The sequence below is a fragment of the Rhipicephalus sanguineus genome, chromosome 10 (genome assembly GCF_013339695.2).
Source record: "Rhipicephalus sanguineus isolate Rsan-2018 chromosome 10, BIME_Rsan_1.4, whole genome shotgun sequence".
NCBI classification, from domain to species: Eukaryota; Metazoa; Arthropoda; class Arachnida; order Ixodida; family Ixodidae; genus Rhipicephalus; species Rhipicephalus sanguineus.
This window is the reverse complement of record NC_051185.1, coordinates 91,739,794-91,760,791: the sequence shown is the minus strand read 5'-3', so window position 1 is coordinate 91,760,791 and position 20,998 is coordinate 91,739,794. Positions and strand designations below refer to the sequence as shown.

At 48.2% G+C, this 20,998-nt stretch overlaps 1 protein-coding gene across 1 annotated transcript; it reads left to right on the top strand.

The window, feature by feature from the left end:
• The first annotated feature begins 980 nt into the window (after positions 1–980).
• On the top strand, positions 981–5,414 carry LOC119406592 (uncharacterized). The gene is made up of 3 exons (XM_037673327.1): positions 981–987; positions 1,723–2,514; positions 5,290–5,414. Exons 1-3 carry the CDS (start codon positions 981–983, stop codon positions 5,412–5,414), a joined length of 924 nt encoding a protein of 307 aa, XP_037529255.1.
• Positions 5,415–20,998: the final 15,584 nt, after the last annotated feature.

The window sequence follows — 20,998 nt, the reverse complement described above, 5'->3', positions numbered from 1 at the left end:
AGATCAAAGAAGGGCGCATGGTACGTTGGTATTGTTCAACGAGCTGATCCACAGGATAATAGCCGTGTGGAGATCGAGGGACCGTTCGGACTGTTCGCCACGGGGATGGCCGTGTCACAAAACCTGTCCAAGCATAATCCCTCTTCAAATGACTCGAATATGCTTTTGAGCAAGAAGGGCCTTTGTTTTGTGACCATGCGGTTGGAGCTCTCACGCGTCCGGCTGCTTGTAAGTCCGGTCCTGAGGTGAAGAGCAGTGCGATTCAGGAAGTGTTAAGCGCTGCTGATCCACAAGTTGACACCTGCGTGAAGAGTGAGGGACCTGTCGGACTGCTCGCAACGGACGCTGCCGAGTCGCAAGAGCTGCGCAAGCATTATCCCTCTTATAACGACTCGGATATGCTTCTGAGAAAGAAACGCTTTTGTGTTGGTGACCATACGATTGCAGCTTTGACGCGTCCGATGGTTGAGAGTCCTCGCCTGAGATGAAGCGCTGCGCGATTCAAGAAGGGTTAAACGCTGCTGACCCGCAAGTCGATAGCCGTGACGAATGCGCTGGCGAAGAAATTTTCAAGTCACTAGGAACCCTCCTAGCGAGGCTCAAGGAACAACGGGAGTCCTCCCTAGTGTTGCCTTATTCAGAAGGGTTATGTGCTGTGAGCCTGACAGACTGTAATGCCTGTTTGCCGGCTACTCTGTTTTCCTTGCTTTCAGTGCCTTTCGAGGCCACAGGGCCGGATCTTGTCCTTACATTCGGCTCTAATTACGCGTCGTTATGCTTCCGAATTATGGATCTTCTTTTTGAGGGCAATCCAGGTTACGCACCTCCCTATCTAGTAGGCACTGCTGTATTTTCCTTCAGCTGGATGGAGGGTTTGAGCTATCTCAGGGATGTTCCTGGGCAAATGCGTGCCGCCGGCTACACTCTGATGGGCAAAATATGCCCTGTCGCAAAAGCTGAGGTGTGTTGTATGGACCACGATGTTGGGCAAGATAGCGGAAACGCTGCTTGTCTCAGCCGTGCCTATTCACTTTAACACCAAAGTAACTTTGCATACCTTTTTGCGTGTTGTGTTCATAACATGCATTAACGTATTACATGTGAAGCACCTTATAGCGGAGTTCAATCCGGTGGTGGTGGTGTGCGGCGTGACCACCCTTACTGCGCCTGCGCAAACCTTCTCCACTTGCCCTCTCCACTCCCCCTCCCCTTTCCCTTTCCCACCCCTCTCCTTTCCCCTCTCCACTTCCCCTCTCCACTCCCATCTCTCCTCCCCTCCCCTCCCCCTCCCCTCTCCACATCACCTCTGTTGAATCTACCGCGGGAAAACGTTGGCGGGAAACGCCATGCCGTGCACAAGACGCGCGAAGAAGCGGGCGTAAGGCGGGCCTGCTCGTGAGCACGCAATAAAGAAAAGAGAAGTGTTGAACCAGGGCAACTCTAAAGAATTATAACATTTATAAAACCACTCATGTCTTGGCCAATCCCCCACAGTGGGTGTGAGCCAAAGTTGCAGGTGAACAAGAACAAGAACAAGCAACACGGGTGTCGGTCTCTTCTCTGTCGCTGCATTATTGGTGCCTAAATCCCGGGAGAAGGCCGACATCCTACGCACCGATGCCGTAACGAGGATGAACAAGTTACGCAGGGATCGAGGCGTCCTTCGGGGTGCCACTACCCGACTCCTGTCCGAGGCCAGCGAGATCCTCCTGCAAGGCACAGTACCGTCTTCCGCCGACTTGCACGAACTCATCGACGAGCTTCGCGACAAGGTCTCCGCTCTCGCTGAACTGGACAAACAGATCGCCTATGCCCTTGACGGTGAGGAGTTTGGCGAGGAAATTACGGGCGCTATCGAGTACCACGAGAAGATCGTGAAAGCCGTCAGCAGGCTTCGGTCCGCGCTGAACGCGTGTGCATCGGTTGGTCCTACCGTCATCGAAGCCAACCAGCCGAGGCATGCGGATACAATTGACGGATCCAGCAGCTCCATGGAAGCTGCCCACTCGGACACCATCGGCCAAAGAATCGTTGGGAACAGTAGGCCACGAGCACCGGGCTTCCGAGTCGCCTTGCCGAAACTTCAAGTACCCACCTTCAGCAGCGAGAACTGTGAGTTACCGGGTTTCTGGGAGCACTGCGAGGCGACCATTCACACGCACCCCAAGCTCACAGACATCGAAACGTTCAAGTGCTTGAAGCCTAACTTGGCCGGCTCTACGAGGCGAGCGACCAAAGGAACACGCCTGACTGAGAAGAATTACAACGTTGCCGTCAAGGTGTCCACCGAAGGGTATGTCCGAAAAGCTCTCGTCGATGATCACACAGACAGCCTGCTTGCCATTGAGCCGATCGAGTCTTCGTCCCAAGTATCAAGGCTGCCGGACGTGCACGACAAAATCGAGTTCAGGACCAGCTGTTTGGTCAGCCTTGGCACGCCGTTTGCAGAGAACGCGGCTGTTCCACACCGAGTACTGTTGCGCTCATTGCCAGAAGACCTGGCTATCCTGTACCGTAAGCGCACAAAGAACGAAACAGGCATCGCGGACCCTGCAGGGCAATCGAGAGAAAAGAAAGTGAAGGAAAACCTGAAGTTCTTTGAAGCTGAAGTGGAAAGTCGGGAACAGAGACGAATCTCACATGAGAAAACCACCTCAGGGAAAGTGTCAGAAAACCATGAGGCAGCGGACACATCGACATCGCCTCATTTACTGACCACCATAGCAGTGACAGCGCGGTCATCATCACCAGGAGTTACTTCAAGGCCAAGACAAACCGTATGTCTTCGCTGCAGCATTCCAGGAGGCGTGACGCGTGATTGCCGTGCCACACCACCAGATGAGGAAAAGCGTGGACGGCAATGGAGGCAGGGTATCGATTGGGAGGAGCCTCTTCCACCTGACGTCGAGGACTTGCGGAAGTGGGCATCGGAACTTCCTGTTCTTTCTGACCATCACTTTTCACGTTACCCGTCATTGACATCTGAAGACCATAGAGGCGTGACAGTACATGACCGCCCTCTAACGCAACTCTGCGAGGAAACCAAGGATGCACGGGCACTGTCACCCTCGCACCTCCTAACCGGCAAGCACGTCGTGCGGCTACCAGCAAGAACTGCAGGGTGTTTGCCTGGTTCCACCGCGCATGACCTGCGAAGGTGTGTGAAGTGCGAGCACGAGCTTTTGCAGCGGTTGTGGAAAAGCAGGAAGAAAGAATATTTGCTTCGCCTGCGCTCCGCTCATCAGTGCCATCCATCTTCGTTCTGACTGCACGTTGGCGACATTATGGCTATCCAGAATGGCAACGTAACGGTACTGCAGTAAAAGTCACTAGAGTGGTCAAGGCGTATCTAGGCAAGGACGGCATAGCGACACACTTCAAGCTCGCCTACCGAAACGACCATCAAGTCCGGCGCACGGCTCAGCGGCTGTACCTACTGGATGCAAACGACCACAGCGCGGCCCCGGGAGGATGTTGAATCCATAGAGTTTCCTACAATACTTACTAGAGGGAACTCTGGCGCTAGTGTCTATGGGAGCTGCAATGCATCGCGCTTCAGCCAGCATGGGAATCATGGGTAGTACACGGATTTGTCTAAACTTCGTTCTTTCGGCTCCGTTTGGCTCCGCGTCGGCTGCATCCGCTTTGTCGCAAAACGAAGTTCAGCAAAAATCAGCAGTTTCACTTCACCACTTCAACTTCTTTAGGCTCACCGATTCAAATCTGGTCACGAAGTTCACAACGATCCATTCTTTTATCCGAAAGAAAACCAAAACATAGCAATAAACAAAGCCACAAGTGCGTTCGAAGCCCGCAAGCACGAAGACTAGGCAAATCCGTGTACTACCCATCATTCCCATGGTGGCTGAACGATCGCAGCGCCAGAGTTCCCTCTAGGTCATTTTAGGAAACTCTATGGTTGAATCTACCGCGGGAAAACGTTGGCGGGAAACGCCATACCGTGCACAAGACGCGCGAAGAAGCGGGCGTAAGGCGAGGCTGCTCGTGAGCACGCAATAAAGAAAAGAAGAAGTGTTGAACCAGGAGTGGGTGTGAGCCAAAGTTGCAGGTGAACAAGAACAAGAACAAGAACGCGGGTGTCGGTCTTTTCTCTGTCGCTGCATTAAGCTCTCCCCTTCCCTCTCCCCCTCCCATTCCCCCTCTCCACTACCCCTCTCCCCTTTCCCCCTCAACACTCCACCTCTGAAACGCGGGCTCTACATGCCGAAACACTGCTTCGCATCGCCTCATGGTCCCCTTTAGTGGGAGATGGTGTGATTTTTTAAAAAAATTCCTTCCTCTCATTTTTGTATATCCCGTAGCAGCTGCGTGCCTTAGAGGGTGTGGCTTTCTCTGGAAATAATACAAAACCGTTATGCTATTGATTTTGTTCATGTTTATTGTCTCTGTGTTGCTTATAACATTTGTTAATTGATCCGTGACTTTCACGAGCGAGAACGTAAGTGTAATTTTCGAAGATGCTTTGATTAGGGATTGTGGCCTGGCATTTGTCAATGTCAGTTGGGTGCTCTCTGTTTGTTGTGGCTTGAGTTTGGCTGGCTCATTGCCGGCACTTGCAAGCCGTTTCTCAGTTCCAAAGCTGGGGCTCAGCCTACGTGAGAACCAAAACAAGGACGTAGGTCTGCGGCCTCTCCGGGGTGTTTTGGCGCTGCGTCCCCTTCCAGACCTCCTGCAGCGGCGGACGGGCTGTTATTATCGGATTGCACGGATTGGCGCCGCTGGAAAGTGGGAATGAGTTGACGGCATCTGCCCTGTTTTCTGCATCGTCAATGTTCCCCGAAGAATACCTGATATGGCGACAACACGGCAGTCGTGTCCTGAACCCTTTGAAGCTGTCAGTTCCCCACGTTAATCGCCGCGGACACACATGGCCATGTTTGACAGTTTTATGGCCTGAAAGTAAGCTGTTTGCCGCCATGGCTGCTAGGAAAAAGCAGTCACTTGTGCAATCGGGAATCCCTCATCGGGAATATTTGTCGCACTCCGCGGTGCCTTTATGATTTGGTGACCCGGGCAGGAGCTGGCTGTTGGCAGAGCCCGCGCCGCTATCGAGACAAGGAAGGACTGCACCTGGCAACACGGCCAGTGTGTATGGCTCCCTATTGTGTCGTCTGTTCACCTCCCGGGCACCGTCCGTCGAGCCGGGCGCGCCGTTTCTCTCTTTCCTGGGGTGGGAAGGAGGCAGTGCTTGACCTTTCCCCTTTGGGGGCGGAGATGAAGACAACTTGTTGATTGGACTGTCCTGAACTCAACGGTTTTCTCCAACAGGGAACCTGGAGAAGACCAAGGCTTTAGAGCGCGAGCGTCGAGACGCTCGCGCTCTAAAGCCTTGGTCTTCTCCAGGTTCCCAGCGTCGAGACGCTCCTAAAACGCGCTACCAAATTGTCATGTAAGTAAACATTCTTGCAATCAGCTCAAGCTCCTGAGCTCTACTTCTCCTTAACGGTTAGTTAGCGGTTAGTTTTCATCTTTAGCTAGTAGCTTGTTGCACTGGTTGTCGCTTGCTGCAACCTCAACATCGACGTCGTGTGAGGTAGCCCTTCTTCTTCCGAGGCAGCGATGTGAGGCACTGCGGCTTTTCTTAAACGCTAAATGACTGCAAGAGGAAACGTTATGCAGAAGCGGCTCGTGGACTAACCCTAACATAACGCGGCTTGCAAAGTGCGACGTAGTAGCCTACGCCTCCGGGCTCCCCGTCTAGAGCACAGCAAATACTGCTGTCGCGTTTAAATAAAAGATTTCTGAAAAAGAAAGTCACGAAACGATTTTATGGCTTCCTTATCTCGCACAAGAAAATAATAAATTTCGCATGTTGCCATTCATCTACAATGTAATTCTTTTTCGAAATTTACCTGCGCGCACGCAGTAGTTTTCAATCGAGCAACCGTGACATTTCGTCGCGAACATGTGGGTGCTCCCGTCGCGACGCGACAGCGCGATGGAGCCCGTTTCTCGCTGTCACTCGTCGCCGTCGCTCAAAGGTCGCGTGCATGCGGTTGGGCCTTCATGACGGCTTTGCGGCACATGTTTTCACGGTCATCGAGCTAGATCTGTTCCCGATCGCCTGCGCGTGCAACATCATGCATGAGTAAGACTTGTTGCTAGGTCAGTTCTTTAAAATCGACGGGGCACATTTTAGCGCAAACTATGCAAGAAAGGCACGAGTAAAAAGTAGGAGAAAGCAGACCTTTCTGCGCCCTACTTTTCTGCTTTCTACTACTTTTGCATGCATGCTACCACTTCAACACCATGCATGCTCATTTCTCTAGTAAGCGTATGTTTCCTGCAGTACATGCAGTCGTATGAATTTACGAACCTCACTTGCAAACGTTTTAATTTTCGTAAATTTGTCAGCGCTGTCTTTGTGAAACGTTGTCATAACTATCAATGTTTCGCTTGGAGGGCAAGACTTTAAATTTTTCAGAACCCTGCGTTTTTGTAGACGTTTCGACGCGCTATTTCAGCAATATTGTAACTGAAGTCATCACATAATACGGGCGTACTTGCGCATTTTACAATCGCAATCTATATATTCTCAACCGGTAGCTTTCGGTATATCATTTTATGCACGCGCCAAACCACCGAACCGTATTTTGGTCGCAGACAGTAAGGTTTTCAATAAAAAAAATCACCCTGCATATGCATGTCCATGACTGACTCCCATGGAGCAAGGGAGTCATCTATTTCATGCAGGAGCGCCGACCAGAGCACTGCGATTATCTTTAGGAAAAAAGGTGACCGTCAGCTGCCACAAAGAGAGTCAGGCAGACGTGAGTCTCTTTTGACTCTTTTTTTAAGAGTGTACTGGACCCCTCGTCGTTTCATGCTCACTGAAAATTTCGTTATTGCAACCTGGCTTCTCTCTTTCCGCAGTTGACTAAAACATAGCAGCATGTGACGACAAAAGAACTGGCGATTAGTACCAACCTGTAACGCGCCAGTGAGACTTTGATTTACGCGGGTCTATGAAGACATCTTTCGGGGAAATTATTTAAAACCTCTTCGCTAATTTCCGAGTACAATAAGACCTCTGATTTCAATCACACAACTGAATTCGGGGACTTTCGCGCTAATAATATTATTAAATCTCATATTTACTGTAACCTTAATTTTCATTGTCTTTCTTTACTGCGGCGTTTTGTTTCGGTTTTACTCTCGCAGGCTTGTGCCAGCTTGGACCCGGGAGTGCAGCTCGCGCTCTTGGAGCAAATCCTGCGGGCGGCCAAGGCCAGTGGAACCCTGGACGTAGGACCCCAGCCATAGTGCGTCGAAGATTCCCATTTCCTTTGAATAAAGTTCCACTCGCTCTCTCTCTCACAGGGTCTCTCTTGGAGCTTGCGTCTGATCTCCCGCACCGTCTGTCAAGAAGAACGCATTAGCAAGTCTTCTCTCTTATTTGTAAGGCAGTTCTTACCCTTTTAGGCGTCGTCATTCGGATATAGAGAGATTTTAAATCGTAATATTTTAATGCGTATTTTATAGTTCAGTGCTTCTGTCACTGATGCCTTCTCAGGACTTTCGAAAATGATGTTGTGCCACTTGTGCCACTCTTGTCAGTAAAACAAATAACCTTACTTGAGAACCTTGGTACAGTTGGGTCCATTCGCGCTGAGCCGACTGCGGGTCTTGAGCTTTCGCCGACAAGGCAGTTTCCTTGAGCGGCCGCAAGCGAGAAGGCCGCTTCAGAATTCAGTGACAGCTTACCACTCTAACGTAGTGCAGCTCGTAATACTTTTGAATCATTGTCCTTATTTGCTGCGACGGCGGCCGCATTTCTGATACGGCAAAGCACAATGAACACATTTGTGCTTAGATTTTGCATACACGTTACAGAATCCCACTTGGTGGAAACTAATTCGGAGTCTACTTCGATGACGAGCCGCATAATCATGCCGTGGTTTCCCCTTGAACACCCAGCAACTGTTATTAGTGAACCGCTCACCTTTTCTGCGAAGCACGACCCGTAACGCTTTCATTGAGACTTCAGTGTTTGGATGGCTTGCGCTGTCCCCTAGTATAGCGCATTGTAGACGGAATTGTCGACCATTTTAGGGACGAAGCACCTTAGGGTCTCGGCTTGTTGGCGTCTCATGTGTGGACAGGGTAAATCAAGTTGTCAAACTATGGTAAAAAACAAGTGTATAATAAGTCAAAGCTGGTTCACAATAAACTAACACGATTTAAACTGATTTGTACGAGAGGAATATTCAGGATTTAACCGCATGTATTCACAGAACTTTGTGAAATTCCGTCTCAGAATTGGTTTCAAATACCAAGCGTTCTGCTGTAAAGCATACTTCGTAGCACACTGTGGTGTCTAACACAAAGACAACTTCCGGCAAGTCAGCCTCTCATTTAAATGAATAAAATCGGTTCAGCGCAGGAGAGGGCGCCACCGCCTCAGCGAGGGCACTATTGCTTCTCCCACCAGGATTTCACCAGCGCCAAATTAGCGCGCGCCAAATGGCGCGAGAGAGCGAAAGGCGCGTTGGCTCCGGAAACGCTTTTTCCGCGATGGACGCTGAACTGTAAGCTAGGAAGAAGTGAGAACGCGCGCTCGACCACGAAAGACAATGCCGACGCAGGGCCGATGAAGCTGAAAACCGGCGAACACTGCATGCTTCGTCAGTCCCCCGGTGTCACGTTAGTGGAGCTGAAACATATGCCAAGCTTCGTCGCTTCAAAAGTTTTTCAAACTGTTATCGGCGTATTTCCGAACTAACTTATGCTTCATTTATTACCCTTGTGTATCATTTGGTTTTCTTGCTTCTATCGGCTATTGCTTTCTTGGAGCGACAGTTTCAAGTTTGTTTCCGTGCACATTTACAATTGCAATTGACTGTGCTTCCCATAGGGCCGATGCCACCTTTTGCTTGAATTCTTGGGTGGTTTTCTGTCCACTGTAATGGCATTGCAGTCAAGGAATGCCGGGGATATAAGTCATGTAGAGCATCGTTGTAAAACTGCGACATTCCCTTTGCTTATTCAAAATCTTGCGATGTTTATGTAGTCGCAGTGTCGATGCCACGCGCTCCTTAACACCGTTATTCCGCGTGTGTTGCACCATAATTCATAGAATTAGGCGTCGCCAGGTCAGGCTGTCGAAACGAAATGTTTGTCGTTTCCGTTTTAGTTTGCTTCCACCGCAAAACGTTCCGTTCCCTTTCTGTTCCGGAATGAAAAAAAAGTTCCGTAACGGTTCGTAACGTTTTTTATGCAAAAATATGAATGTAAGGTAATCATAAAAAACATTGGATTTGTGATTATTACTTGCCATCTTTTTAATGGTGTGATTTTTCTTATAATATTCTTTTTTCCTATACCATAATATATATGTTCCTGCAGAGTACATGTAGTAAGGGACCTACGGTGACAATTTGAGAGAGATAAACTGATGTGTTCTTTGTGAAAAAGCGTGTTATTTTACGTGTTGCCATATGGTCACGCTGGGCCTTTAGGTTCCGTATTTTCTTAATTTCGTTACTTTGTTTTACGCTCCTTGTAGGGTAATTCCACGGCACTAATACGTGAATCTATTGCCTACCGAGGTTGACTTTAGAACGAATAACTAGAATACTCGAAGAGGACGATGAAGATGTGTCGGTTATCTACACTGAGCCGCCGGAGGCTACCATCTACTCAGACGAAAATTCCGCTGATGAGGATTCTGGTGGCCTCATAGACAACCTCAGTAGTGGGCAGCTTAGAGCAGGTGCTGAAACCGTTCTTGCAGACGGCCGTCGTATTGGTGGATGTGATTCTGATGAAGATGAAGCAGAGTATGAACAAGGCAATAAACCACCAAATATTTCCCCGAGGTGCAGGAGATGAAGGCACTGACGCGAATTTACCTTCAAGTATCAAGTGGAAGAATAGTGACCTTGTGAAAAGTTCCGCAATATCTCCACACCCAAATTTCACCGCTTACACAAACATTTCGCCTGTACAATTGTTTGAAATCTGTTTTGATTAAAGTGTCATAGATCTCTTTGTAGAACAAACAAGAAGCTATGCTTTATTTTTGAATATGCCGGACCCGGAGGTCACAAAAGCGGAGAGCAAGTGTTTTCGTTTCGTGCTGGTTCTTTCCGGTTACAACCGCTTGCCGGGAAAGAAGTGCTACTGCGACAGTGGAACCGACATGCGTAATGAAATGGTATTATACGCCACGCGAAGAAACCGTTTCGTGCAAATTATGCGGTTTCTCCAATGTGCCGACAATACGAGCCTCACCCTGAGCGACAAATTGCAATTCTTGGCAAGAAATGGTGGTGCCAGATAATCACTTAGCTTTGCTACGTAGCCATAAGCAACGGTTGGGCACTTATTCTCAGCACAGGATCCAACATCACTCAACATGAGTTCAGGAGGCAAATCGCCCAAAGCTACCTCACACGATGGGAAAACAAGCCAAAAGAACGTGGCCGTAGAAGAACGTCGATGCTTGGTGACAGTGCGCTTTGTGACCCACGCTATGACAAAACTGCCCACTTCGTTGGAACCGTGCCCAAAGGCAAAGTGCGCAGGTGCGCTGGAGACAGCTGCAACAGCGCGCCGCGCACACAGTGCGCAAAATGTGATGTCGGCATGTGCATTCCGTGTTTCATACCATATCACAATAATTAAGTGACTGACAAATCACTAATTACATTTTTCGCAATGTATCAAGGCCCTGAATAAAATATCTCACTTTGTGATTTTTGCTGCAGCCTAAGGGCCCAGCGCAACTATATATGGTCACAGGCCATATTTTGTAAACTGAGAGCACGCTGGCAATGAAAGTTTCGGCGTGACTTATTTAGACGCTTATACGATAAAAAATGACATCTGTTTTGAAAAATCTCATAAAAAAAGAAACCGGTCCCTAATGGGTTAAGTGGGAAAGGGTTAAAACACGTTCTTGACACGTTCTGCAGAGGAGCGGAAGTAACTGTAAAATAAATTCCTACCAACTAGCACAAACCTGTACACCCTGCAAGTCATAGGATTTATTTTCTCAAATGTCAATTGCGATTTTTATTAGCGGGCTCAATAACTATTGTCAAGGGAGTGAGCACGGTCTCAGAAGTTCAAATCGCGGAGTTCAAATGGCGGAGTTCAAATCGGTGCTGGTGGTGGTGAGCGACGTGACCACCCTTACTGCGCATGCGCGAACCCTCTCCACACACACATCCTCTCCCACTTTCTCCCTCTCCAGTACCCCTCCCCCTCTCCCGCTTTCTTCCACTCCACTACCCCTTCCCCTCTCCCACTTTCTCCCTCTCCATTTCCCCTCTGAAACGCGGGCTCGACTTGCCGAAACGCTGCTTCGCATCGCCTCATGGTCCCCTTTAGCGGAGATGGCGTAATTTTTTTCTGAAGTTGCGAATCACCCACTGTTCCATTTTTCGTCCTTCTTCGGAGAATCGTGGCACCCGCTACACAACTGTAAGGCATTATGTGCACTTTCTACTGTGGCTGATGACAATGAAAAATTACACCTGAGCATTTTGTAACGGGTTGGAAGAATTCAGCGACCGACTCGTTTGGTAATTCGCACTGTGTGACGCCAGGTTGTTCTTTTACTCTTGTGCTACGCTACAATTTTACATGTTAACACGATTTGTTTCCCGACATGACGCCTGTATAGAGTATTTTTGCGAAGGAGTTACAAGCACCAGCGTGGCACTCTGGTGTAATACCCGACTGCCACAGAGGGGGCGCGGGTTAATGTCCCATCCGATCTTAGAAATTTGTTTCTCATTTCTTTTTTCTTATCTCACGTGGTAGCGGTTACGGACACCAGCGGCGGCGGACAACTAAGGCGCCAAAATTGGCTGTTGTGATCTCAAACAACTTTCGCTGTAAAAAACTTCAGCACCGATAATGTCCTATCCACTCAAAAGCGCGAAAAAGTCCACTTGCGTTAATATAAACATCTCTGGTTGCCACTCTTTTCGATTTTCGCACAATTTAAACATATTGTTGCGATCGAAGGAGACCGCACGACTGAAGAGACCGTTTATTTGGTAGCGAAGGTGAGCGCAGGAGCGGCCAGCAGGTTGAATATCCCAGCGTCGTCTTCTTCTCTCTAGCTGCCTAGGAGCGGCAATCACGTTCACCGGCCTTCGTTTTCTTTGTCCGTATGCGCAACAATATCTGCCTTGGAATTCTTGCCTGAGGTACGCACTAATAGTGTACCTTGAGATATGCATAACTGCTCACGTTGCCAGACCTCAGTTGTTCCGGAGTGCTAAGTTTTCTCGTGAAAAGAAAAATAATTTTAAAAGTTTCGGTTACACTCTGGAACGAAATAATAGATAAAGTTTAGCTTACGTTTCCCTTCCGGTCAAAAATATGTTTTTTTTCTCGTTTTTCGTTTTTGGTCTTCGTTTCGTTCCGACACACTGCTCCAGGTGTTGAAAGTTTTAGCTTAAACAGTACGAAAGGCACACTTTTCTGTAATCTCGTAAACTTCGTCTCAGAAAAATCATTATTCAAGCTTTTCGAGTATGGCCAACGACACCTTTTGTGACAGCTTGCATCATCGGGCATTGACACTTTTCGCGAATATTCACTTTATTCAAGAAAACGCTCATGGCAAGGCGTTATGAGATCCTTTCCTTCTGCAACTCAACTAAAAGTTTTCTTTCTAGCAAAGTTGTCGAATCATGCAGCAAAGCCAACCTGAAAACAAAAGAGCAGTAAATGTTTTTGACGTCGACTCTGTCACATAGCAGGACGGCATGGCAGTGGAGTACACTTCATGTTCGGATTTTTATTGCGATAGCAATTATATGGACAGTCTCGGCTGGATTTTGCCGTCGCCGTCGCCGCCGTCATGCACCGTATATGTATAAGTATGTATATATATATAAAGGCCCCAAAGAAAAATAACTCAGAAAAATGCTTCCGAAGCGCGGAATCGAACCAGGGAGTTCTTGCTCTGCAGCGAGCGGCGCTATCCACTACGCCACAAAACGCAGATCCTCCACGTAGCTAACGGCGAGCGTTATATACACACCATTTAGCGCTGGACGGACTCAGAGACAGAAGGCGATAATAAGCGTTTATTCATTACCAGAGAGGTGGCGCTAGGAGCCCGACGGGCGCATTTAAAAGTCGTCGGCGAGCTCGCTCGCTTCTTATATTTGCGCATGGGAGAAGCTTGCCCTTCCGCTGTCTGCTCGCGCGGTTTTCTCGTGGCGCGGGGTAGAGGAATGTTTCACGCTTTCACCGTGATGTCCGCGCTCATGTTACGGCGCGTACGAATGTCACTCGAGCTCAGGGACGCCGCTAAACGAACAAACAGAAGATGAGCGCGAACTATCAAGTGTCACAGCTCGACACTTGAAGCACGCTAGTTTCCTTCGCTGCTTCGGCCGCCTTTGCAACAGAAGCGCTGTTCAAACTGAGAGTATCCATTGGCGAGCCTCACTTCGTATAGCATTAGTTCCTTGCTATCGCATTCATTGCTTCGCCCTTGCGGCGAAACTGTGACTTTTTTTTACGAAAGACGCATGCCTCCTCCGTTTGGTAAATGTTTACTGCAGTGTGTTTCTATCTGGGTTCATTCAGCTCTGGCTTCAAATTGTAAAGCTGTGCCCTTTCTGTTATCGCACCCAATATTCCTTGTGATTCCTTTTTGCTCTCCTCAGTAAATATTCACGCCCGCCTTTGTTTTCACTTTTCATATGCGATTCACAATCTCTTCTTTTCTTTATATTTTATGAAAACTCCTCCAAACTTTCAATGACGCAATACTTGATCGTGAGCTTCCCTCATATTTTTCTCCATTCAGCAGGAATGCTTTTTAAAGTGTACATTCGCAGCCACCTGTTTATGTTCATACGTATTGTTAATATCATTTTTTCCACCTCACGATTACAGAACGGAATTGATTACCCGAACGCATAGCTAGTAGTAAATAGTGTGAATAAATTTCTCACTTTATGTCAACATGCCTACCACCCAGTTAAGTCTGGCGTATTTGTCGTGTGTACTGATAAATTATTGTGTGTACATAGTAAATGTGGCGATCGTATGATGTATATATGTGTTACCCACACTTAATATTGGCACATTTCATAAGTATCAATATAATTCTTGTGTATGTTACCTCGTATGATCATTAACTGCCGCATATTTGTGCCTAATCTTTTCATCATATGTCTTATTCCCCATACAACTCCAACAAATATCATATATGATCTGTATTGACGTACTGACAATTCATTTTGTGTATATAAATAAACTAAATAACATCAGAGAAAAACAACATTGTTCGAGAAAAAGCCGCAAACAGTCCAAGTGTGGGAAGGACACTCCTGAGACGCAGGACGTCATCGAGAACAAACAGCGTGCTATTGGGCTGTTCTTCGTTTCGTGCATATTGACTAGCGTGCTGCTCTCGCGACAGCGCTTTTGCGTTTCAAGATATTTTTGATAGTGTCTCTTGGAATTATCGCAAAAGATACTCTCGCAGTTCTTGAAAAACAGCAGCGTACGACGACAAAAGAGCAAGTGATAGCACCGAACGCTTGCTGATAATTTAGAAAAGTTGCATTGGAGATTCTGTGTGGAATGTTTCTCAACCGCCTTGCTAATTACTGACCTCGACAAGACCTCCGATCTCCTGCGCGCCACTGTATTCGCAAGCACTTACGCTCGTATTAAAAATAGTTTCCAAATGCAAATTGACCGCTTCTATTTAATATGAAAGTACAGTTCTTTCTATCTATTACCCCAATGTTTAATGTAATTTTATTCTTGCGATATGTTGACGTATATTTGCATTGGGCTCCGCTCTTCCGCACCAAACGTTGCGAAAAACTTCCAGCGTTCCTAATGCATTCTCGCATGACGACTCCAAGGTGTAATGATTAAGAAAGGGCGCAACGAAAAAAATCGGCAGATTCCACGTACCCTGGGCGTGGATATTATGCGAAGCATGCGGCGGGAAGTTGAGTGTGGCGTAATTGCTTTACTGAGCGAAACGTTAGAAAATGACGATAAAGATTTGTATAAGTTTTACACGCACACATATATGTTGAAGATCCGCATATGTGTTATATAACCAGTTGTTTACAGTTGGGTAACGCTGCCAACGGCAACATGGGTATTACCAGCACCAGAAGCGGTAAGCTGATATGAAGTGCTTATACTTATCCCTTACGACGGAGAGCGGACGCATGTTTCACGAACCTGTGTGCATGTGCGGAAGAGGTTCTTGACAGTTCTTGAACAAGTTAGTCATCATAAAGTCCCTGAAACTTCGTAAAGTAGCGACATACGTGCATGAAAGCGCGCCTCCTCTCTTTTCTCCCTCCTCTGCCCTCTCCGAGCCTGACGCCGCGTCGGCATTGGCCAACTGCCGTCACGTGGGACCGCTCGTAGCGTTCGTTTGTTTACAGTCGCTCGCGACTGCCATCTTCGCTCTCGAAGCGCGGGTTCGCTGGTTCCCAGCGCATGTGTTTTATGGATACGCGCTTTGCATTCCACGTGCGTTGTGTTCTGAGATACCTTACACACAAGACCGACGTCACGGTTGGTTGCCATGGGCTTCTGCTGCGCTTTCGGGTGCCGAAACAAATCAAGTGAAGGCAAAAAGCTGTTTATGATACCGTCCGGGAAGCGCAACGAGTTGCGAAGGAAGGCTTGGTTACACCGAATAGGAAGATAGAACTTTCGGTCGACGTTTTCGACGCGACTATGCGATGTAAGTTGCTATCCTCTCACTATAAGTACTCGTCGAGGTTCGCGCAAATCGCTGCGTGCTATAACGCCGTAGACACGTCTCAGTTAATTGGGCAGTACGTCGCTATTGCTCACACGTTTTAATGCTGCTTCGGTGGGGCCTGTACTAAGTTTTTTTTTTCGAAAATGTGATTGCGAAACTTCAGAGATTCGGCGCAGTTCTCTTAAAGAAACAAAGTTGCCGTGTGAAAGCTCACATTAGGTGTGGTACTCTCTGCTTTGGTTGCGTGCTCGTTTTTTTTGTTTTTTTTTTTTTTTTCCCAGAAGCAAATAGCTTTCTCTGGCTCTTTGACGCCGACAGATCCGCCGGTGGACTTGCGATAGAAGGTAGGTAGGCAAAGCGTGCGTGTCCAACCGAGTCGCAGGGTGCATTCATCGTTTAGGAACCTCACGTACACGTGTTATTTAGCGCGAAGGTTTACGTGCGTTTCGTGTGGAGGTTTATATCCGCGAGTGGCTTTCCGCCGCGGTGGAGCAGAGGTTGCGGTGCTCGGCTACTGACCCGAAGGTCGCGACCGACCGCGGCGGTCACATTTCGATGGAGGCGAATAGCTTGAAGTCAGTGTGCCGTGCGATTTCAGTGTTCGTTAAAGAACATCAGATGGTCAAAATTTCCAGAGCCCTCCACTGCGGTGTCTCTCATAATCATATCGTGGTAGTGGGACGTAAAACCCCAAATGATATTAATATCCGCGAGTGGAGCTCTCGCGAAGGAAACGTTTACGGTGGCAGGCTAGTTTATTCGTTCGCTTGCTCGTTCATTGAGCAGCGAGTATAGTTCGTATGTCAAGTACGTCTACGAGGCACACATGCGCACTATGGTTGGTGCGTCTATTCTCTTAACGAATCAACCAACGCTGTCTAAATGTATCGACTGGAAATGATGTACGCCTTCTGGCGCATTCTTCTTTCATTGAAGCTCCGAGCTGCTGCTTGCACTGACAGTTATTTTCTAAATAAATAATAGTCGTCACTCTTAATATAGCCAACACCCATTGCCCATGTGTCACTCTAAAAACTGTCCGCACCTTTGTGGAGTCTTCTTGCCCCTCACCAATAACCGTCCTCTGGCTAGTTTGCGCTTCCTCTCTTGAAAACTCGGCGCTCAGCACTTTCCCATCAAGGATGCTTTTTATGAACACGCACTGCATTCGTGACCTGGAAGTGCGGCGCGCCCGGCGATAATGCAAGGAAAGACACGCGAGATTGATGGTTATTGTTTCGGGACAGAAATACGCCCCATAGCACGCCCTTTTTGTGAGGTTGCTAAACAGTTAACAGGAAATAGCGAGCGCAGAGATTTGGTGAAAAAGAACAAAACCAGTGAGCCAGATGCTAGATATTGTTTTGTGGGAAAGAGATGCCTCAAATACGCCCTTTTGTATTGCAGTGTACAGTGCTACATGATACAGGCACGTATAGCGGCGTTAACTATATTTACCCAACCGATACTTCGGAACGGCTACCTCTAGTGCGTATTGGCAGCCTCAGTGCGTCACTGGTATGCGTGGCGAATTCGCCTCGCGAGGACGACGTGTACAACGCATAGGTTTCAGAAGGCTTTATGTAGAGCGAGACATTAACATTCAACATCACACATGTCCCTTACAAACGTGTCCTAACATCTCCTAAACAACATATAATTTAAAAAAAAAAGGATACAAAGAGCTAGACGGCTAGTGCGAATGATTAAAGGGCGCCGCCTGGCAAGCGCGCGCTCCTTTTGCGAAGCGTCGTCTGCTACGCAAGAGCAAGGTAGGTGGCGCCATGCTCGAAAAGAGAGTGTGAAGGAGAGGAGAACGAGGAGGAACGCGAGCGGAGGAGGAAAGTGTCGCTACTTTACGAAGTTTCAGGGACTTTAAGTCATCACCGTGATCACTTGAGCACCAGCGGCTGGTCATGACTTGTTATCGGATCCGGTCGTGATCGCTGAGAAGAGGGGTCTATGTGTAGTGAAGTATGAGGTATAGTACAGCTGTTGGAAATCGTGGATGCCTCGGTCACTTCGTCGACAAATTATTTGTCGATAGAGCCGGTGACATGTCGGAACCTGAAGTCAGCCTTCGCGTTGGTGATGCATGGGCCGTCGAGGCTCGTAGGCCTGAATACTGCTACGTACACCAACATCAGTGGACGGCGCTTGTCTTATTTATACACTACCAGGGCGTATGCGGCCGTAGCCACGGGGGGGGGGGGGGGCACACTGGGCCCGTGCCCCCCCTCAAGTTTTTTCCATGGCACACAGAGCTCAAAATGACGCTCGACCACATCTGCTTGCCTGGGCCCCACCTCAGATCAAGGTGGTGCCCCCCCCTCCCCCCCGAACAAAATTTCTGCCTACGCCCCTGATGTGGCCTACGTAGCCTAGTCTACAAAGCGGGTGTCAATCAGTCTGGCATCATCCTCAGCCAGCATGAGGCTATCGCCCAGCCTCGTAAGATATCAAGCGGACACTGTGCCGTTCTGGCAGACTAAGTGCACTTTACGAAGCGATGATGTGAAGATCATATGTAACTTTCATTAATGTATTCCTTCGGGGTCGAGCAATGCTTCAATATAGCTTGCTGCGTCATAGGAATACAAATGTAATGTTTATTAGACTGCTATAAAAGCGGAGCCAACATTGGAACCACAGATGAAATCTGATATGACGATTGTATCCTAGAAGTATATATGTAGTGTTTATTGTTTTTTTTGTAAAATCAGATAGCCACCGCCACAACCACAATTGACGTTGCACGGAAATCACGCCTGCATAGGCTGTTTTTCCAAACCAGTTTATAGGCCTGGTGTGGCTCTGTGGTAAACTACCTGACTGGCACGCAGAATGCTTGGGTTCGATTCCTGCTGGGATCCTAATTTTCATTCATTCCATTGTTGTGTCTACGCTGCCAATGTCGGTTTTTCTTAACGCTCTCGCATTTAAGTTACCCACGTCTGTTCTCGCAGTTCCTAGGTAGATATAAACTGTCAATCACCTGTGGCGCATACCCGTACAGCGCGGCCCGTGGTAAACGGGCATGTGCCACACGTGTCTAAAGAAAAGGGTTTGAAGACGTGCGCGACAGGACTTCCACGTTATTGATGTCATGACCCGACAGTCATATTCGTGAAATGCTCTTACCCTCCCATGCCAATTTTGATCTACACCAAGTTAAGGAGGCGATCATGAGAGCACCCAGACGTCTGCGGCTAGATAGATCGATAGACAGATAGATAGATAGGTAGATACGTAGATAGAAGCGCGCAAAGTGCCAAAGGTTCGCTAAGAAATCCTTCGTATTTAAAGCACGCAACACTGACAACCAGGAAGGCATGAAGACAAGCGCCGAACAGGAAGACAGCAAGATAAGCGAGGAAGAAGACACGAATAGAAGATCCCACGAAGAAGACACGAAGGCAAGCGGAGAAGACTCTTGTCCTTCTCGCTTGTCTTCGTATCTTGCTTTTCGTCAATGTTGCGTGTTTTTTCGTTGCGATGTTTCATAACTATTAACCCTAAACTCTCGCCCAACTATTAGTGCTACTGTCCAAGGTGTAAGCCGTCCGTCGAGGCTATAATACCGTCCTCTTTAGATCACGCGAAGGCCACAGAGACAAAGTGAAATCACGCCTGCACTCACGCTTCCGAGGAGCGCGGCTTTATTATTTTAGTCGCGGGAATGCTGAAAAAGAGCAGTGAAAGAGAAGCTTGCGGGATGACGTGATATTTTCGCCTTTTTATGGCGAAAGGCCTTCATCCTTCATCAAAGGGGAAAAGGGACTGTCGGCGTCACCACGAAGTGATAAAAAAGTCAGCTTGCGGCTTATCGTGACCTCAGCGATCGCTGAAACGTATGAGGTCGTTATACGTTATCAGGGCCTCGTTATGATGTGACATGACGTGACTTAATATCATAATATGTCAACGTTGCTTCTTCAAATGTCGGCCAATATCGGAAGCAGGGCTAAACTGCGTTAGCTGCAGAAAGCATTCGGAGTAGGGGAGGGGGCGGTTAGCTCAGTCTACTGACAAGAAAAAGAAAGCTTAGAAGACGGCTTTCATCTTCATCTGCAAAGCGCCTGACTTACAGGAGCGGTCAGTACGGCATCAAGCGACAGATCTTCCATCATTCAAACACACATGAACACACATGAACAGCAGTCGAGGCGTAAGCAGTCGCTCCTCTACGGCGTTGAGCTTGAGCTTAGGCATCGGATGTACATGTAAACGTTCGCGATGCTGAACGATGCTTGCTGCAGACGAAGGTGTCCTTGCACGTGCCGCACACTGGTATCCCAGCTGGATTGCCGCGGCCCGTATGGTACTCGCGAATCACGTCGAACGCCTTGCCCCGCTGATCGCCCGAGCGCCTGCACGACAGCGAGGACGCCTGATTGTGGAACCAGAGTCGATCGCAAAGCTCGCCCGTTATATACTGCATGTATTCGTATAGAGTTCGTCGTTGAAGCTCTCCCATTGATGTTAACGGTACAACTGCGAATGTGAACTGCAATGATCTACGATGCATGTGTATGCCACATTGTTCCATTCTATGCGTAGATGATCTGATTGTTCCAATGTTTAAGGTGGCTTTCCTCGAGTGAGTTTTCGACGCTCGCGGGCGGATCAGTCAGACACAGAAATCTTCTTAAGAGAGGAAAGGCGCCGTGGCGATACCACCCGACAACGATGTTCCAGCGAAGGTCACAATGGAGAACATGCGCGGGAACTACAAGAGCGTGATACAGGACGTCGTCTAGAGCAAAAAGCGCACCGCCTATCTGTCCTTTCATGCTCACCTAACATACCGCTTTCGCGACGGCGCTGCTGAGCGGTTGGTTTACCAGTGTTCCTCGCAAGTATGCCAAACGTCGAACAAACATCAGGTGATTAGTAGTAAACGATTTCGCAGCATTTAGAGGAATTACAGGGGAGGTTCTGCATGGAATTATCTTACACCTCCTTGATAACATTCGAAACACGCAAGACCTCCAATCTGCGGCATAGAACTGCAAGTCGCGAGCGTTCGCGTTGATACCATTATCAATATACAAATTCCGCCCAGCAAATCACAATATTTGCGATTCATTTTGTTTTGCATTTAATTCTCCAGCGTTCATCCTGAATTCATTCTTACAATATTTTTGTTCATGCTCGAATATACCTCCGCACGTCTGCACCATTTGTCGCGAACACTGGCGTTAACAAGCCTCGCATATGGCTTACCCGATAAGCTCCAGTATAGCTACGGCGTGCTGC